Here is a 20,599-nt window from a genome sequence, read left to right on the forward strand (position 1 = left end):
CAGGAGAGGTCTGCCACGCCATGTGGATCTCCTCTGGGGAAGGCGGGAATCGAACTCATGCGGAACTGGCTTAAGCTTCTTAGTGCTGTGCTTTAACACGCTGCGCCACCAGGGAGGGCCAATCTTTATTTATTTAAAAAAAAAAAAAAAAGTCCTTCTTTCAGGGCCCTCTCTGGCCCTCCCTGGTGGCACAATGAGTTAGGACTGGTTAGGCTGGCCGCAGCCACTTCAGCAAGAGTTCAATCCCCAGCCCCCACCCCCAGGTGATCCACATGGCAGGCAGACCTCTCTTTACCGCCTGCTGCTCCCCTCAGCAGTGTAATTTGTGGATCTGCCTGTTCTGCTCCTTACTCTGTCTGTGGTGAAGCCTCTCATCGTCCCTGCATCTCTTGGCTTGTACTTCAGTTATGTATGAATAAATAAATACATCTTTAAAAAAAAAAAAGTCTTTTCCAAGTCACTAATGGACAGTCCTAGCAAAAGTTGAAATGTGTATACCATTTGACCCCACAATTCCGCTCTCACCAACACATACTGAAGTGATCATCACACAAAGATACTCACCCTCCCCCATGTTGTATATGGGAGCAAATGGGCTTGAAAACAACTTACAGGTTCACCATAGAGAATTTTTTAATGATATATGTATATAATAGAAGATTCCATAACCACAAAAATGACGGTGAGGATTTTTATTTATAGTGAAGATATTCTTGATATATTGTTAAATAAAAAGTCACAAGGCAACATATGTATATAGCCAAATAGAATTTAAGGTAAAATTCTATTGGGTGTGTGCCTGTATGATGTTTCTCAAAATGCTTATGGTGGGATTTCCAGGAGTTTATTCAACTTACATGTCTATACAGTATTACTATTTATGATTTTTAAATAAAATGTTTTTTAAATTTAAGAAAAAGCTGACACTTCTATTGGGGAAGGGCAGAGGAAGAAGAAGGGATGGCAGAAAGGATGAATCCTGAAGTTTTTCTGGCAAACAACAAAACCACCATTCATTCATTTTTATTTCCCACACAACATTTATCACTGAATAAATATTCACCAAATGGCAATGATCTTATTTGGAAATCTGAATCATGTCAGTTCCCTATCTTTCCCTTTCATTACACTGAGTAATGCCAACATACCCACACCCACACCCACACACATATCGGTGTGTGTGAGTGAAGAAGGGAAGCAGGCTACTACTCTCTTCTAATTTCACCTTGAAAAGAACTAACCCCGGCACCTCTATAGTTTTCAGAAAAGACAACATACTGGAAGGAGTTTGGATGAACTCAGTTCACAGCTGAAGAGCGATGGCCACTGGCCAGGACTCACTGGCCAGCTACAGGCCATTTCCCATGCAAGCCTCTCCATATTCTTTGACTGCTGAACACTCTGCTGTAACTGTTAGGCATCAATAAATCTTAATCCAGCCTTTGGCAATCCATTCCACTCACAGAAACAAAATTCTTGTCCAAAGTGAGAGTAATATATTTTTGAAACCTTTCTACTTTGCTAAAGGTAGGGAACACATATACAATGTCCTTTTAATCCTATTATATAAAATGTCTTACTTTGTTCAATTGTCCAATTAAACATACCAAATAGATACAAAGTTTATAGCTCAAAAATCAAGAATACTCTTGAACACAAACACAGAGAAGAAAAATTGTGAACATCCTCTAAGACAGAGTTCACTTTAGCTATAACACCAGGCACTGAATCAGCAATGGTGACTGGTGTGCAGGTCTCATGAATTATTGACTAGGTCTTGTATGTAATGCATTGTTCTTTCCTGCTTCCAAATGGAACCATTTTGAAATAAATTTACTGGTAAAGCCACTTAAACAACTTTATTATTGGGGACTTGGGGGTTTTAATGAGTTAAAGATTCATGTCTCAGTTCCAAAGCCCAATAATGCACTGACCAAAGGATAATACTGTGGAAGACAAAAAGATAAATCACATCTAGCCTGTGATGTCTATAATTTTCTTCCATACAAATATAAAACAAAAGCAGCACAATCATTCTCAAAGCTCAACATGACATCATTCAATTTCCGTTGCATCGGAAATAAGACTGATGAAATGCTCACATAAAAGATTCTTCTAGAAACAAAGTTCACAATCAAAGGAGGTTGATAAAACTTTTTAAAAACTCACTTGGGGCAATGGGTTAAAGCAAAGCACTGTGAAGCTAGCAGCAGCCACTTCAGTAAGAGTTAGATCCCCACCCCGGAGATGACCCGCATGGCGCAGCAGACGTCGCCTGTCTTTCCTACCACTCCCCTCAGCAGTGTGCTTCATCATTCTGCCTGTTCGGCTCTCCACTCTGTCTCTGGCAAATCCTCTCACTGCCCCTGCAACTCTGGCCTGTACCCCAGTTCTGTATGCAAAAATAAAAAATTCTTTAAAAAGAAAATCATCTCGAAAGGTTATTTGAAAAGTAGCACAACAGATGCCAATTCAAAGTCCCTTCTTCCCTAGATAGGGAATATCTAGAATACCAAACGAAAGCGTTCAGGTAGGGTAACATTTAATCATTTAGAAGAATAGCGGGGGATTGTGAAAAGCCAATTTAATTTGTTCCTCAAAAGCAGTGGCTGATGATGTCTGCAATGTGTGAGACTGTTTTTTAATTGCTAAATATCTACAGGAGGAATGGGAGGGGAATGGCCTCTTTAGAGCTTCTTCGATTTCTCAATTTTCACAATGGATACTACATCCTGTTCCTTGTTCCAGCAACTGGTAAAAGGATAAGGAGGCATACATTTCTAAAAAACAGTTGAACAATGCGTTTCTACAGTCTTGAAAATGTTCATATATTTTGACTCAGTTCCATTTTTTAAGAATATAATCATAAATGATCACTAAGTAACCAGAATTTGTTTTAGAATTATCAGAAATTTTAAAAAATGGGAAGTAAGCTTAATATCTAACCATCAGAGATTGGAAACCTTGAAAGATTATTTGAAAATTACATTTGGGTACATTTAATACTTTTTCGTTTAACCATATAATGACTATTAAATTCAAGTGTCTGAAAAATAGGAAATTGTTGGGGGGGGCAGACTGTCCTAAACAAACTACACAAATAGGTTTTATGGACACCCCCCACCCCTCCAGGCCAAAGAGATCCAAGACACCAGGGACTGCGAATCCCATGTCATCCCTACAGAAGGGAGGATGCTGGGACCTGAGGGTGGAATGAAGCAGCCACATTTGGTATGTAATAGGACACCTGGGCCTTTTGGGGGGTTGGGGGTCCTTGGCTTTTTGCCAGCTCTCAGCATGCTGTTGGGGTTCCAATTCAGAGTGGAACTGGTAGGACACATTCACCAATTTATCTCCCTTTCTTTCTCCCTGAATTATTCATGTCTTCATTTCCCCTTCTGTTATAAATAAACTTTTTGTTAACCTCTTTGTGTGTGCCTGCAGTTGAGTCTTATTTATAAGTCTCTTTTAAACACAAGAGCAAGGACCCACGGTCAGGCAACGCATTTGACATGGGGTTGCCCTGTAACAAAATGACACAAAAAGCCTGACAGCCAGGGTTTTCTGCATTCTAGAAAACAGGCTTCTTAGCCAAATAAGTTTGAGAAACACTACACATAATACATAATACTGCTCCCTTGGAGGCTCATCAAATATTACCTATAAAGGCTCTGGAATTTTTGAAGTAAAGAAACCTATGCGTTTTGGATTTAACTCAAATTTTCTGATTTTTTTTTACCACTTTCATTAGCATTTTTTGCCATTTTCATCAGTATTTATTAGCAAGTGGGACCTAGTGAATCCATCTGAAGGGCACAGTGAAAGAGGTCTAGATACAAGGGCCTCTAGAAACCTGTGGCTGACTGTACTGTGACCTTGTTAGGGATGGAGGTGGGATAGGTGGTGGAGGTGGGGTAGGTGGTGATAACTACTCAAGGCCAAAGAGGCTCTGGATGGTACCTCCTTCCCCTGCCCTGCTCCTGATTCTTCTGAACACCTTACCAGCAGCACAAACCTCCCTTCTACCCATGCCATGCCACGTGTGCCTACTCACACACAGACAACACCAGCACACACGGGAAGCTTTCCAGGAAATCTCCTAATCCTCAGACCACCCAGTCTGCCTCAGGCAAAATTCCTTAAATGCAGGTTTGTGGCATCACGATTTCCACTGCAGCGAAAGCTACAAGTCCAGAATGAACAGTGGTGGAAAATACACGCTGTTTCCAAACAAGGACAGGCTCCTGCTGGGCTCTGCTTTCCCCAGAGGAAACTTATCCAAGCCAGAGGCTCTGGCACCAGGTCCTGAAACTTGCAAGGAATGGTCATGGATTACGACTTTTCAGAGAATGCTCTGTCCCTGGTGAGTCGCCTAGGTGCAGCCTGGGAGCCAAGGCTGGTCTGCACCCGACTTCGATGCCAGCACACAATCAGAAATTCCCACCCTCCCACAGAATGCTGCAGCCAGGGACAGTCAAGGGCAGAAGCCAAACATACTGTCTGTCAGGATTCAAACAATTTGAGGGAAGTGGTAGAGGAAAATGCCTGACATTCCAAACATTCTCAGCTGGCAAAAGTTGAATGGAAAAACCATGACTGTATGTTCTTTCTGTGCCATTCAAAAGAATGTTTCTGATTTTTTTGCACAGGCTCTCTCTTCCCACAGAAAAGCAGAGGGCCTATTGAACACACACAGTCAGATATCTTAAAACCCAATAGCAAGTAAAGCTGCAGAGAAAATGGGCTGAGAGACTATATAACCAACTACTGAAGTGGTTATTTCTGAATAATGCCATTACAGGCAGACCACTACTTGTTAAATATTACTAAGCTTTTTTTTTTTAATGTTAATCTATTACTTTTACATTGAGAGAGGATCTTTTTCACCTTTTCTTTCTTTTTTTCTTTTACTATGTCAATTAAAGTCAGGATCATCCCCAGCATTTAGGGAACAGGGGAAGAAACAAAGGGAACAGGTAGAAGATGGTGCTGGAGGGGACTTGCCCTGTGTCTGACTCCTGTTTGACAAGGTGCAGGGCAAGCCTTCTGCAACAGCAAATGATTCTAAGAAAATCCAGACATCTTCCAACAAAATAGTATTGAGAGTAGGTGGATCCCTGCTTTTATTCCTGTCTGTTGGCAAGCAAATGGAATTTCCTAAAAGTCCAGAACTACACCCCACCTATCCCACCTATCCTACAGAGCTTGTTGCAGAAAATGTCCTAAAGGTCAGTCAGTCTCAGTCTCTCCCTCTCCACTGTGCTCAGGATGCATTAGCCCCTCCTGTCCTCAGCTCTGAAGCTCAAAGTGAAAGTCTCGTATTGGAGCTAGGCTTCCCGCTAGACGGGACAACGGGCAAAGACTTCCAGGGAGGCACCTGTGGCAGGAATGATGGCAGGCCATTTGCCCAACACACGGACCACCCACTGTTCCCACAGCCCGGCCACCCGGGAAAAGTCCACCCTGTTGACAGGCTGTTGAGGAGGCCTCTCAGGTCGTGACAGCACCTTGCTAGAAAGGGCACAGAATCACATGAAATGCACTTGCAAGTGTGTGCCTTCATTTGCCCCAAAACACCAGAGGCCCAGGACTAAGCTTTTTCTCTAAATGCAGAAGGCCACCAGAGCCCGCAGACCCAACCCAGGGACCGCCCGGTCCCTCCTCCCTTAACTCCCGAGGTCATCTTCCCTTAACTTGTCCCAAGTTTCCATCTCAGCATTTAGGTACTGCAGTGCCCTCTATACCAACAACCCAAGAGCCGGAGAATCCTGTTTTTAACTGTTGAGTTCTGATACTTATTTGCATATACAATCAAGCTTGTTTGTGACTTTTTTAGAAATTTGCAAGGCTATACCCAAGAGAACACATAAGGATGAACTTCCCAGCTCTTATCCGATCACTTCAAGATCCCTGGTGTGTTTCTACCTTCTCCCCACCAACCACTGTAGTCTTCTGAGGCGAAGAGTAGACATCAAGTTAACTGAAAATCATAGTGATTTTTAAAGTCAAACTGCACCACTTTCTTCTTACGATCCTTCTAACTTCCTAAGCATAAAATCCAATGTACTCCAGTGTCTGAGGCTGAGTCACCAGGCCCTGGGCAACCTGCTGCTTGCCTCCAGCCCCTGGCTTCCTTACTGTTCTTGAACTTGCAGACACAAGGCCTCTCCCCAGCCAGGGATGCCGCTCTACCAGACGAGGCTCAATCCCTCACTGTATTTGTTATGAGGCATTAAGGAAACCACACACCAAGGCTAACAAGAAGCAGGTTTATTGTACCAGTATGTGGCTCAGCAGATCTACATCCAAAGGTTGAGCACCTCTTCAAAGAAGTCATTGACTTAAATATTTTCAGCTTGTGCTGGGTGAGTTAACTAACTTTTCAAGGTCAGACATGACATGAGTTACAGTCCAAGAAATGTAGCAAGTTGCTTATCACAGGATCCCAGGCTGCCCTGTTCAAGCGCCTTTCTTCATCTTCGCCCCTTTTCTCCATTGCCACCTCTTCAAAGAATCCTTCCCTGGGTGCCCTATTTGGGCTGAAGCAGGGACTCAACAAATAAGAACTACTTATGTGATGAATCAATAACCCTGTGAAGGCAGGTGGACTACAAAAGATCATTTCCATTTCACAGATTAGAAAACCAAGGCTCAAAATGGTTAACTAAATTAAGAAAACCAAGGCTCAAAATGGTTAACTAAATTGCCCAAAGGCACATAGCTTTTCAATGGTAGAAAAAGACCATGAATATAGATTTTCTGAGTTCAAATCCCATGCTTTTTCCAGTCAGTCCTAAACTGCTTCTCTGAAATGAAATTACTTAAGTGATATACTAAAGATCCTGGCTTACACTAAATTGATTTGTTCATTTAACAAGTACTTATTCAACATCAGTATATGATGCACTAAGCAATGGGGGAAGCAGGAGTTGGTAGGCAGAATGATGTCTAAAGATGTTCACATCCTACTCCCTGTAACTTGTGAAGACATTACGGTATATGACAGAGGGGAACAGGGATTGCTAACCAGTTGACCTTGAGATGGAAGATTATCCTGGATTATCCAGTTGAGCCAATGTCATCTCAAGGACCCTTACAAATGGGAAAGGGAGGCTAGAGAGTCAGAAGTATCTGAAGAGATTCTGTTGCTGACCTTGAGATGAAGGGAGAGGTGACAAGTCAATGAATGTGGACAGTCTCTGAAAAAAGCAAGAGAGCAGACTTTGCCCTAAAACCTCCAAAGGACCACAGTCCTGCTCCATGTGGGCATTAACCAGTGAGGCCCAGTTAGGCCTTCTGTCCTTCAAGACTGTGAGAGGGTAAAGTTGTTTTGAGTTATCAATTTGTGATGTTACAGCAGTCACAGGAAACAAAAAGAAAAAACAAAGTGACAAGAAGACTCTGCTCCCAAAGAGCCCACATTTTTCTTGGAGTGAAGGGAAGAGTAAGGCCATCTTCAAAGTGCTACTCTAGCCTTGTGTCTACAGAGGTCTGTGTTCTGAGACCCCTGCTGTCCTGTTCAGACACGTCCGTAGCACAAGAGAGCATGCTTTTTTGTTACTATGCCTAATTCACGTGCCTTATTTCTTCATCAAGAATGACATTCATAGAGGTCAAGTTCTCCGTCACTGTCTTTTAGCCACTTAGGAAGTTACAGCTCAAGAGGAAGAGGGAGGAGAAGGGAAAAAACACAACCAGGTTAAGTGCTTCTTAGCCTCTTAATAAAAGCAGCCCCAGGCCCCGAGAACGTCTGTCTCCAGCACGGCTGCCTGCAATGTTCACCACATATCCTCTGAGAGTCGGCAAAATGGAAATTGGCCCAGACAATGCCTCGTAATTAGAGGTTACTCAGGGCACTCCAGACTAAAGCACAGATCAGTAAAATGTCATTACCTGACGTGTGCAGAATCTTCATGTATAAGTTACCACCCGTAGAACATGCCTTCCCTGAAAGGGAGGGGGACAGTGCAAGGAGCCCAGGAAACTCATGGGGGAGAGGACTAGCGAGACAGTCACAGGGAGACAAAGAAAAACAGAGGGGCCTGTGTGGTAGAGAGAATGCAGAAGGGGCAAAGGTTGGACTAACTTTCAAGCAGCAGATGCTCATCCTGCTTTTTAACTTTTTAACTTGTCACGGTTGAGGTTTTCCCTCAGCTGTTCTGACTCTCTCTCCCCATTCTGTCCCCAACATTGCTGGCTTTCCCACCCCGCTGGCTGAGGGAAGAAATGTTTACTGTTCTACCCTAAGGACTTATTATATGGACATGTCCTTCCTCTTTCTCTCCTGTCAGTGGCTTCTTCCCCTGAAGAAAATAATTCTGCAGCCATACTCCCAATACCCCAAATGTCACCAACACCCCCAAACAGCAGGACCCTAGGAACCAGATTAGTGAGCAGAAGTAGCTGCTGTCCTGCCCACACTGCTGCCATCAGACAGCTCCTCCTCAAACACCGCCAATTCAGTGGTTCCTATCACCAATTTTAAGATGACTGAACCTCTTAGCTGCAGCACTTTTTAATAGAGGTGATTCCTGGGGCTTCTTCTAAAAGGAGATGGATGATGAGGTATAATCACTATAGGGCTAGCTAGCTGCTGATCTCATTTTTCACAGAACACATCATACTTACAATCTGTCTCCTTACCACCTTCTTCATTCAGTTTTTCCTACGGCGGTAGCATTTGGGGAGATGGAGAGGAAATCCTTTACCAGGATTTCATCTTATCCTCATTGAAAACACTGTTCCATGAAGGGAGGGAGAAGCAGTATCGTGTAAGTACTCTATGTTCTCCCACTAGAGAAATTTCTATGAGAATAGTTCTCTGAGGGATTGGGGGAGAAAGTGCATTAGGATCAAGCAGCCCCTCCAAAAGCAGATTAGAAGCCTATTCTGGGAGTGTGTTATTTGGTGCCGTGCTCCCGCAGCTGGGCCTGTGCTTCCAGGGGCTGCAGGGCAAGCATAGGAAAGGAAAACAAAGAGCTGCTCATTCTGCGCTTGTAAAGACGGCATTCTTCAAGGACTTCCAAAGGTCAAATTTCCCTGACTTTAGTAATGGCCTACAAATAGTGAACCACTTTCTTGACCATCAACTCTGGTTCTGGAAGAAAGAGAGAGAAAAAAAGGGTTTCTTTGAATCTGTACAGTTTGGGTTTGACCTCATATTTGTGGTCTTCAGTTCTCTTTTCTTTCTTCAGGGCCCACTGATCCCAGCCTGTAGGCCACAGCTTTGCTCACTGCCTGCCGGCCTCCTGCCAGCATGTGCTCCTCAGTCTCCTAGGCTTTCACGTTCTGGGACTAGAAGGCTTTTGCAAAGTTAAGCCAAAGTAGGGGAGCAAGCAGAAGTGCAGCACGGCACAGGTGCCCAGATTTCACGATCACAATCCTCAACTGTCGGTGCCTGGGAGTCAAGGCCTGACTCTGCCTTCTTCAAGGATCCAGAGTCAAGGACAAATTTTGACACAAGGAATAAAGATTAAACACCCCTGGATGGGGACAACTGTAGATGTTTACCATTATGTTTTGTGCTTCTCTGGAATGTTTGAAATCTCTTACAATTGGGGGGAAAAGGTTAAGTAACTAGAAATGGACAGACTCAAAAGTAAGTCTTTTGAATCAGTTTCTGAATGTTATTACGCTATTTTTAGCAGCATGCATCAGAAGAACAAAGTTTCACTCTAGGTTAGAAATATTGCTGGAAAAACCTAACGGTTACAAATAATACTAGAAGATATTTCTTATAAAAAAAATGATGTCAAATTGCACAATAATCATTTGGTAAACTGCAAGTGATAACTTCACGCATTCTATCTTGTTTTGGTTTTATAAAAATTTAGTACAGGGAACACATTTAAACATTAAAAAGATTTAACACTTTGTTCAGAATAATGCAGAATAAAGGCTGCATTTCCATCTACAAATAATGTCCTGAAATGAAAGGCAGTTTATAAGTAGTTGTAATTTAAGATAGCTGCCTAGTAGCTATGATTTAAAGGTTTAAGGAGTATTTAACTTAAAATTCATCTACTGCTGCATTCTTCTCACAGCAGGAAGCAGGAAGCAGAAAGCAGTACAGCATCCTGGCAGAAGAAGACAGGAAAAATTCTCTAAAATGCTGCTGTCACACGGGACCTCTACAGGCATGCTTCCTTCCTCAGTGCTCCTCTAGGTAGCAACAAGCTGAATGCAGAAATTTTGAAAATGTGAGGCTTCTATCAAATTATACCCACCAATTAATTGGAAATGGTAACTTTTAAGAAGCTTTTTTTTTTTAAACAGAAGCACTCTATAGATTACCACTTGCCATGAAAGAATCATAAGATGCTGTGATCTGTTGTCAAAAGACAAGCAGTATTAAGAATGTCAGTGTACCCAGAATGAATGCTCTCTTCATCAAAGAGAGGGAGGAGGGAGGACTCTGACATTCATAGAGAAGTGCAATTTTTCAAGTGTAAGAATGTTGGCCCCAACTATAATGCAGAATTAGTATTGGATAGTAAGTGAGCATTAACTGGAATGCTGTGTACCAGGCAGAACTTTAGTTCCATCAATCCACAAAGAAACAAATATTGAGTAATTGACTTATGCAAATCACTGAGATGAGCATTAGCCTCCCTTAAAGTAACAGAAATCTTCTTTATATTGTCAACTCATAAATCTGAAGAGATTTTGTTTAAAATTACGAAAACCAAGGAGAACACAAGCAGATTTCTACAAAGATAAGGAGAGATGATAAAATGCAATGGATGCCAACAATTAATGAGACAGAACAAATAGCAATAGGCACAAGCAACAGCAGGGAATTTATTTTTAGCTCACACATTAGGCAACGTCATTACAAGCACGATTAAGTCCAGCAACAAGCTGCCAAAATGACTGAAAAATTGCCATCGCTGGAGAGATGGGAGACTGCTCCCGGGACACCAGACAAGGACAGCATGACCATAGCTAAACCAGGCCTTCGAGGGCAGAGATCGGATGACCACAAAGGCCCTACAGACACTGCTCAGACATCTTCACTCACATCGATTATAGAAAGCACTCACCTGCAATTACTATCTAAAACTCAATCCTTCCCTGAAGCATAATGATCTACTATGGAGCCGTGCCATTTCCGTTTAATAGCTTCCCTGAAGCATAATGATCTACTATGGAGCCGTGCCATTTCCGTTTAATAGTAATGTTTTTAAAAGTAGACAAAACAAATAGTCACAGATATCTATAACCACTAGTCATTCTATTTTGGATAAGCAATTAAAATAATTAGAAATACAGTCATCTGAGAAACATGCTGTTGCTATTTTGCTCTGAGACACTAAGTGAGCCAAGCTTCAATAATCATTTTAGAGTACCAAATATCATCAAAAGTACTAGTCCTTGAATATTATATTAAAATACATAAGTAAATGTCAGATGCTCTACTCAGATCACACAAAAATCTCCCCTTAGGAATACTGTATTACCAACTGAAAATATCAGGTTATAGAGAGTCATGATTCACTGACATGAAATTATCAGCACATGGTGAGGTATCTGAGGAAGGGTCATCTAATGCCAAGAGTGAAAATATCTGGGTATTAGGATTTGGGATAATTTTACTTTCAACTGTATGATTTTTATGTGCTTTTTTTTTTTTAAAGATTTATTTATTTTGTGCATACAGAACTGGGGTACAGGCCAGAGACTCAGGGGTGGCGAACGACTTCACCAGAGACAGAGTGGGGAGCAGAACAGGCAGATCAACGAAGTACACTGCTGAGGGGAGCAGTGGATGGGTCAGGAGAGGTCTGCCACACCATGTGGTCACCTCAGGGGCAAGCGGGAATCGAACTCATGCAGAAGTGGCTTCAGCTTCTCAGTGCAGTGCTTTAACCCGCTGCGCCACCAGGGAGGGTCTATGTGCTTTTTTTTATTAGAGCAAAATTTAAAAGCTCAGCACACAAATTGCTGGACTCAAATTTACACTGTATTAGTTGTGTCATCTTGAGGGTGTTATATGAATCTCTCTGTGCCTTAGTGAGCTCACCCACAAATGGGGATAAAAATAGTCCCTACCTCAGAGTAATGTGAGGACTGAGTCAAAGCACAGGCCTCTGTGCATGCAATGCAGGAAGGCCTCAGGCCACTAGGCCAGGACCAGCATATTGCTGCTAACTCTATTTGTAAAACACACATATCATCCTCACTAAAAACTACAATTGACCTTCGAATAACATGGGTTTGAACTGCCTGAACCTACTTAAACACAAAATTTGTTTTCAAAAAGTACAACTGACCCTCCATGTCCAACGATTCCAAATTCACCAACAGGAACTCAAACAGATTCAATCAAAAGGGATGCAGGTGGCACTCAGGTATGAAAGGCTGACTCCAGAGAACTTGAGGATGGCAGGATTTTGATAAAGGCACCCTGAAACCAATCTCCGGTGGATATCAAGGGACTACTGTATTGAATTATGTGAGTCTCGAGTTATACACAGATGTTTGTGTCTCTTAGCTTCCATGTTGTTTAAGAGTCAACTGTATTTCACAAATGAAAATAAAAAAGGAGCAAGATGTTCTCTTCAGTTAAGTTTAAATAAAATCTGAAAGGAAAAATAATCCAAAACAACAAAAATAAGTTAGCCTACCAACTGCAGAGAGCACACAAATGTGTAAAGAGGACATCCCTAAGTGAACATTTTTTTCTTGAATCAAGCATCTCATTTCAGGAGTCAGCAGGCACACTTAAACTAAGAGTTCAAGAGGTGCTCCAGGCAGCCACGTCACGTGTGCACCACTGTGCTCTCAATTTAGCAGCAAAATTGAAGACATTCTAATGAGGTTAGCATTTGTAGGACAGAAGACTTGTCCTTGTTTAAAAAAAGGTCTTGAAGAATGTCTTAATCTACAAATGCTAGAGCTTTAGTTTTAAAAGTTGGGGGATTTATATAAAATAAAAATCCTATCAGCACATACTTGACCAGTTTGTAGTAGATAATGACAATGATTATCACAAACCTGGATTCTCATTCTTTTAAAGAGAGAGGAAATAAACAGATCAGTAGGTGATTTAAGCAGGATATTAGAAGGTGATAAGAGCTACATAATCACCTTCTAAAAAAAGAGGAAAATGGAGTGGAGTAAAGTAGCAGAAAGGAGGAAGTGCTTACATTTTAAAATGGGGCTAGGCAAAAAGGTGATATGTGAGCTTGGATCAAAGATAAGTTCAGTCAATATTATTCCACCACTACTGGTTCTGATGAAGCTTTGATCAGTTTGAAAGTTCTTGCCTAAGAAAAGACATTTCTGTGCATCATTTATTATGATCATCCCTTTTGACTTTATAACATACACTCTACTTATTGTTATCCGAACCCAGCAGCCTCAGCAGTGGGAGTAAGCAGTATCAGTGGTATTCTTTCACCAAACTGCTCTACCATAAGTCAGTTGTGGCAGTTGCTCCTCAGAGCCCAGTAACTGCCATTTTGTCAGATGTGGCAGTTGTGCCTCAGAGCCCTTTTATATAACAGTGAATCATGGAATGGACCAATCAGGTGCAAGCTATTAGCTGATTGGTGCTAAATGGTCCAATCAGCCACAGACTGAACAATGGTCCAATCAAGCCATTGTGGGTGGGGCACCCTGAAAGAGGCTGTATGTCAGGGTTGGAGAGAGCTATGAAGGACTATCCCCCGAAGAGAAGAGAATATACTAGTTCAGGAAGATGAACAAGAGAGACCATGCCAGCCCCAGAAAAGGAGATACAATGCCAGTCCCTTAAAAAAAGACCATTCTGGCCTCCAAAGGAACAAGAAAGAAGGGGAAGACTCCATTCCTGGTCTCTGAAAAAGAAAGAGGAAAAGAAGCACTCAGCAGCCAACCTATGAGGAGGGAAGAGAAGCCAGAGACCTTTGCAAAGACTAGGCCTCCAGACCTGTCTCTGACATTGCCTGAAAGGAGCACCAAAGGCCCTGGGTCTAGTGTCTCAGAGAGCTTTTTGTTGTTGGTATAGCCCAACAACTCACAAAGAGCTGTTTACACTGGGTGTCTCTGACACCTCCTCTGAGAGACCAATAGTGACCATCACTAATGGCCAGTGCTGACCAGCACTCCTGGTGACCAGTGGCGACCATCACTGATACTATCTGGGTGAGAAAGCCAGCCACTTGTGGATATAGTAAGCTCTTTGTTTCCCCTGTTTATAAATTAAACCTCATTGTGGTTGTTCCTGGAGCCTAAGGTCTCTTGCAATTGTGTGCACAGGTGAGAACCAGACAGTGACCTGGCCTCTTATCAGGCACTATCCTCTGTTTGGCTATAGCCTGTAGGCCCCTACTGTGTGGGTATTGTATTGCTATAGCCCTTGGTTTTGATTTTTGGCCTTTTGGAGCTTTTTGGTGCGTCTCTGGTCTCAGAGCCTGGGCAAGTGGGTGGCCGTTCCATCCTTCTCTCTGCCCCCTGCCTTGTATGTTTCAGTTACACACCTACCCTGTTATACATTCTGCTGATAATCACTGTCTCACTTTTTAATACCTAAAGGCACATCCTTCTAAATAATTTCCATAAATATTTTCCCATAAAAAAGAATTTAGAATAAAAGACAACCCAAATGCCTGTCCCTCCCATTTTACAGTAGGAAAACCAGATTTTCTTTGGGCATCTAAGACTGCCTGACTTCCAGTCAATGGTTTAGGTGGGGCATCACAGCCACTGCCCCAAGAGTAAGTGTGTTACGTGGTCCTACCAGTAGGAGTGCCAAATTCCCTAACAGCATACAGCATAGATTTGAAGAATGATGAATATGTGACCCAGATCATGCCAATGAAAACCCACAGGCACTAAGACTGTGGGGCGCAACTCCTGGATAAGACATACTCTCCTTCATAGGGTTACTCTGGCATCAAAATGTAGGCCTGTAACTGCTTATGGGGTCTTCCTTGCCTCACCTGACTAAAGAAAGTGTAAGGGTATCAATAAGGTTAAAAATCTAAGCCCTCACCCCTTCCCCAGCAGGAAGGTTTGGGAGGCTCAATAGAAAAAGGGAATTAATAAGGTTGCTGTGGAAACCAGGCCCTGATACTGATCACTTTGATCCGAAATGTGGAAGCAGAGCCAGGACACATTCTGTGTCAAAGGCCAGTGCCCAAGACCATACACCCCACCCCATCAGTCACCGGCCCAAACCAACACCCCCATTGGGAAAAGCCTGCAAAACAGGTAGTAAAAGGGAGCCCTCAAACCTTCTTCAAGCAGACCTCTCCTGTCTCGCCTGCTGCTGCTCTCGGCAGTGTACTTCAATAAATCCCCCCTTTTCTGTTCTCTGTTTCTGGTGAATTCTTTCACCCCTGTGCTTCTGGTCTCACCCTCATTTCTCCCCACAACAGGAGGGAGGTTAGGTCTGCTAAAAAAATGAAGCCAGTCTCAAGGTACAAGCAAAGAAAAAATAATTTAAGAGCAATGAGCGTGTTCGAGGATACATTTGGAGGACATGAGCTTTAATCCTTAAGAAAGACATCCCCTACATTTTTCTCATAGCTGGAGTGCATTTCATTTTTTGCCTAAATCATTTCAGGCTGGGTTTCCTGCAAACAGAGTCTTGCCAACTACAAATAAATCTTCAGAAGCCAATCACATATTTTCCCTAGAAAGCCAGCAACCAAATATTCTTACCCGTTCCTGACCAGCAGTGTCCCAGATGAGGAACTTATGAAGTTCATTTCCACAAGGCACAGTTTTGGTCATGAAAGAGGCCCTGAAAAAAAGAACCAACATTTCCATTATTACCAGTTACCCCAACATCTTCACAAAGATTCCTGCTTCAAACAATGACTTAGTTCAGCAGGACTCCTTCCAGGCCACTAAGAGGACAGAAGGAGGATTACTGTCCTTTCACCCAAAGAGAAGGGTCTGCACTTCTATAAGTCTGACTAAAGACTGAGGGGGCAGAAAGTGAGGCCAAGACGACATTCAGAAAATGTGTTTCCAAAACAGCTTAGTTTCAGTGGGTTCCAAAATAATAGGTCCCAAAATCTCAGGGGAGGAAATAAAACCTTTGATAGTAAAAACTGATTTTTACAACAATTAAGAGTGAAAAGGACACCCCGTATTTGGTTAAGTTACAGGTGTAGCCTTGCAGTGACACAATCAGAAAACTGCATTATATATTCACCTGTATAGACAACGTTAGAAGCGTCTAATGGACTAACAGATTTAATTCCCACAAATTTGCCTCATAAATGCAGGGATAAAGGTTGGAAGCTTAACAAATATTTTCTTGTTTGCATATATGAAATGCTTTTTTTTATTAATAGGAATATATATTTTTAAAAATAAAGGCTTTACTATTTCCAAAAAAGAAATTACATTTAACATAGTAATTAAAGCAAATTTTCACAGACTTAGAGGAGCATATTTGAAATGCCTTTTTTTTTTTTTCAGCCACCATTTTGAAATGCTTTTAATGAACTTTTTCATTGTGGTCATGAGGGATGGAAAAATCCAGTATGAGGAATGTGAAACATCCTTGACATCATTTCTGAGATGATGTTTCCTCTTCACTAAAAAAAAATAGCAAAAAATCCCTAGTAATGGGACAACCAAACCAAGTATCCTGATGCGATGGGAAAATAGGTACATGTATCAGCTCTGCAGCATTCATGATAATAAATATTCACGCCAAGAATATTTAATCTCAATGTAATCATGAGGAAGTTTAGTCAGGCAAATCTAGAATCTGGAACATTCTGCAAGATAATAGCCTTCATGCTTCAAATAAGTCCATGAAAAGCATGCAAAACAAAAGGCAGGAAAATTGTTCTAGAAACTAGATTAATAATGAGCAAAGAGATAAATGATTGCTCTATATGAACTTGACTAGATTTTGGCTTAGGAAGCAATGTTTTAAGGCAAAGGGTTTAAGCTATATGTCAATTTATCACTGAACCAAAATTAATTTTGTAGGTACAATATTGATGTTCTCATTAAGTGTAAGGATGTCTGGTCTCACTTTTCGACGGCCTTGCCAGCGTACCCAGCCCTATACAGAATTCAGCTCACTCTGTATTCACCCCATTAACATTTCCTCAGTTTCTACCACTTGCCTCCAAGGTGAAGAGGCAGACTATAGTAGTCCCAAGTAGGAAAGTATGTTCCCCTACAGCCCCCACATTACCCCCACACATACATACAACACCCCAAAGGCTAACTGGTCTGATTACCAACCTACAACTTCATCAGATAGGTTAGTGATTTTTTGGAAGACAGACCCACCATTATCAAAACTACATCTGTCCCATGACTTTTTATTTCTTGAACAGTATTTAAAATATACTGGCCCTCCCTGGTGGCACAGCGGGTTAAAGCACTGCACTAAGAAGCTAAAGCCACTTCCGCATGAGTTCGATTCCCGCCTGCCCTGGAGGTGACCACATGGCGTGGCAGACCTCTCCTGACCAGCCCGCTGCTCCCCTCAGCAGTGTACTTCATCAATCTGTCTGTTCTGCTTCCCACTCTGTCTCTGGTGAAGACTCTCGCCGCCCCTGAGCCTCTGGCCTGTACCCCAGTTCTGTATGCACAAATAAATAAATCTTTAAAAAATAATAAAGTATATACCACACTACCTATAAGGGAAGATATATTCCCAAAGTTGAAATACCTTCATTACTTTGCTATAATAAAAGCAAAAAAAAAATTTATCAAAGAACAAAATAAAAATCAATTGTAATTCACTAGTCACTGCTAGTAATTTGTTACATATTCTTCCAAATTACTTTTTTTAAGATTTATTTATTTGTGCATACAGAACTGGGTACAGGCCAGAGTTTCAGGGGCGGCGAGAGGCTTCACCACAGAGTTGGGAGCAGAACAGGCAGATCGATGAAGTACACTGCTGAGGGGAGCAGGAGTGGGCCAGGAGAGGTCTGCCACGCCATGTGGTCACCTCCGGGGCAGGCGGGAATCGAACTCATGGGGAAGTGGCTTTAGCTTCTTAGTGCTGTGCTTTAACCCACTGCGCCACCAGGGAGGGCCCCAAATTACTTTTAGACAACTTTTACCTCCAGGATGATGCCCTACACAAATTTTCTATTTCTTTCACATAATAAATTATGGACACCTTTTTATTTCTGGGAATATAGACCAATATCACTTTGAAAATGATTGACAGTTACACAATGTTGTGGATTTATTCACTACCACAATGGCCAACATTTTGTTACCTATTTTTCACTATTAAGATGATGACTAAATGAATATTTTTGTATCTAAATTTATGTGTCTTTGGACAACTATAATCCTACTTGCCAAGGTGTACATTGTACCAACCTACAAGCCCAACCTACATGTATCAGTGATAAGACCGCCTTGTTCCCAATCAACACTAGCCTAGTCTTTCAAATCCCTTCCAGTGAGACAGGCAGAAAATGAATATCATTCTTGTTTTTAATATACTTATATAAGTTTATTCATATTTTAGTTTTCAGTCTTCATTTATATTATTGTTTTATAAATCTTAAAGTACGTGAACACTGCCCAATTTTTAATTGAGAGGCTTATTCTTTTCCTATTCACATATTGAGTACTTTATACTAATCTTTTGTAATAATATATTTTGAATATTTTTCTCCTTAACCTTTGTTCTTTATTTTTTTTCAAACATGTATAATACATATTTATTATTTTTTATATCATTCTTCATTTTGTGCATTTTTTCATCTCAGTTGTAATCCTCATGGACTTCCCACCACCAATTCACCAGTGTGCCATCACCATAGTCCCGTGCACTCTTCCCACCCCAGTTTTGATCACAATCACCTTTCACCTCCCATAAAATGTCTCTGGTTTATAGTTGTTCATTGTTTTCGTTTTTACTTTATTGATTTTATTTTTCTGGTCCCTTATGCTCCTGCTATGAGTGTTTTCATAAACATCATTTAAAACTTTATGTAGACTGCTATATGAATAGTTTGGCTTTATATTTTATTTTGTTTTATTTTTATTCATTCCTCAATACATTCTAGGCACCATGGTAAAAAATACATTAACCCTGCCCTTAAAAAAGTTCTCAAGACTTAGAAAACTAAGTCGATGCCTTTAAAAAAATCTTAAAATTGGGCCCTCCCTGGTGGTGCAGCGGGTTAAAGCACAGCACTAAGAAGCTAACGCCACTTCAGCATGAGTTCGATCCCCAACTGCCCCGGAGGTGACCACATGGCTCAGCAGACCTCTCCTGACAGGCCCGCTGCTCCCCTCAGCAGTGTACTTCGTCAGACAGCCTATTCTGCTCCCCACTCTGTCTCTGGTGAATCTTCTCACTGCTCCTGAACCTCTGGCCTATACCCCAGTTCTGTATGCATAAATAAATAAATCTTTAAAAAAATTTTTTTTAAATCAGCCCTCCCTAGTGGCGCAGGGGGTTAAAGCACAGCACTGCCAAGCAGGCCACAGCAGAGCGAGTTCTATCCCCACCCAGCAGGTGACCACATGGCGTGGCAGACCTCTCCTGTCTCACGAGCTGCTCCCCTCAGCAGTGTACTTCATCAGCCTGCCTGTTCTGCTACCCACTACCCTGTCTCTGGTGAATCCTCTCGCCACACCTGCACCTCTGGCTTGTACCCCAGTTCTGTATGCATAAATAAATAAGTCTTTTTTAAAATTCTTAAAATCATAGATTTTTAGAGTAGGAAAAACCATAAAATATCCACGCCAAACCCTTCACTTTACAATTGGGGGTGGGGGTAGTTCTGAATTCCAAAAGACTGCCCTGTCCCTGGTCAAAAAGTCTAGGGGCAAAGTCAGGGATAGAATGCAGAGGTCTCACCGCCAAGCTGAATGGAATCAGTACTCAGAAGGCATCTCTGTTTCTTCATCTATGAAATGGAACCAAAACTTGCCCTGCATACTCTAAAGGACTACTGCAGGGACAAAGGAGAAAATGACACTCGATACATAAGTCCATAAGGAACCATTCCCGTAATCACAGAAATACAATTATGTACATATAAGTCATACATACACACACGCATATGCTCACTCATATGCATGTCACAAACATGCACTTAGGTTTGCACATACACCCTTCTCTGTTCCTGACTTTATGTCACTAGGAGAAAGACTACCAATATTTGAAATGAAGACTGATAATCATTGCCCTTTGATCACTTAGGTTCTTTTTATAGTCTCTGTCAGATCATAGTCTTAACCTCAGGCATCTTTTCCTCTTTAGAGATTGATTACCTTCTAGAGTAGTGGTAAGGGTAGCAATGGCAATTCTGAACAGACCTCATAATCTGTGTGAACCAAAATTTAGCAGAGAAGTAAAGCATAATTTCCTTGTAAATGTCAAAAAAGGAAGGTAGACTCATACATATGTTCAAGATGTCGATACAATCTGCTTATAAACCAGTGCCAAAATGTTTTCAGTGTGAGTCACAGGGGTTGATAAGAGTCAAGTCTTTCCATATGGGAACAATGACATTTACAGCCTATGGCCTTTTCCCAATGGCAGCATGAACAGGATTGGACTTTGAGGGAGGACTCTCTTGTATGAGTCATAAGAGTGCTGCTCACTGGCTGTGTGTGTTTAAACAAGTCACCCACCTACGCTAACGCTTAAGGCCAGCAG

The 20,599-nt window shown here is 41.8% G+C and overlaps 1 protein-coding gene across 1 annotated transcript in view; it reads right to left on the bottom strand.

The window, feature by feature from the left end:
- The window catches only part of RAB31 (RAB31, member RAS oncogene family), a 130,893-nt gene that overhangs the window by 49,618 nt on the left and 60,676 nt on the right, over positions 1 to 20,599 (bottom strand). Inside the window, exon 3 of the mRNA XM_004683738.2 lies at positions 15,649 to 15,730. Within this exon, the coding sequence (XP_004683795.1) occupies positions 15,649 to 15,730 (82 nt within the window). The remainder of the gene's footprint in view (positions 1 to 15,648; positions 15,731 to 20,599) is intronic.

Source organism: Condylura cristata, unplaced genomic scaffold, assembly GCF_000260355.1.
Source record: "Condylura cristata isolate star-nosed mole 26May11 unplaced genomic scaffold, ConCri1.0 scaffold00016, whole genome shotgun sequence".
Taxonomy (NCBI): domain Eukaryota; kingdom Metazoa; phylum Chordata; class Mammalia; order Eulipotyphla; family Talpidae; genus Condylura; species Condylura cristata.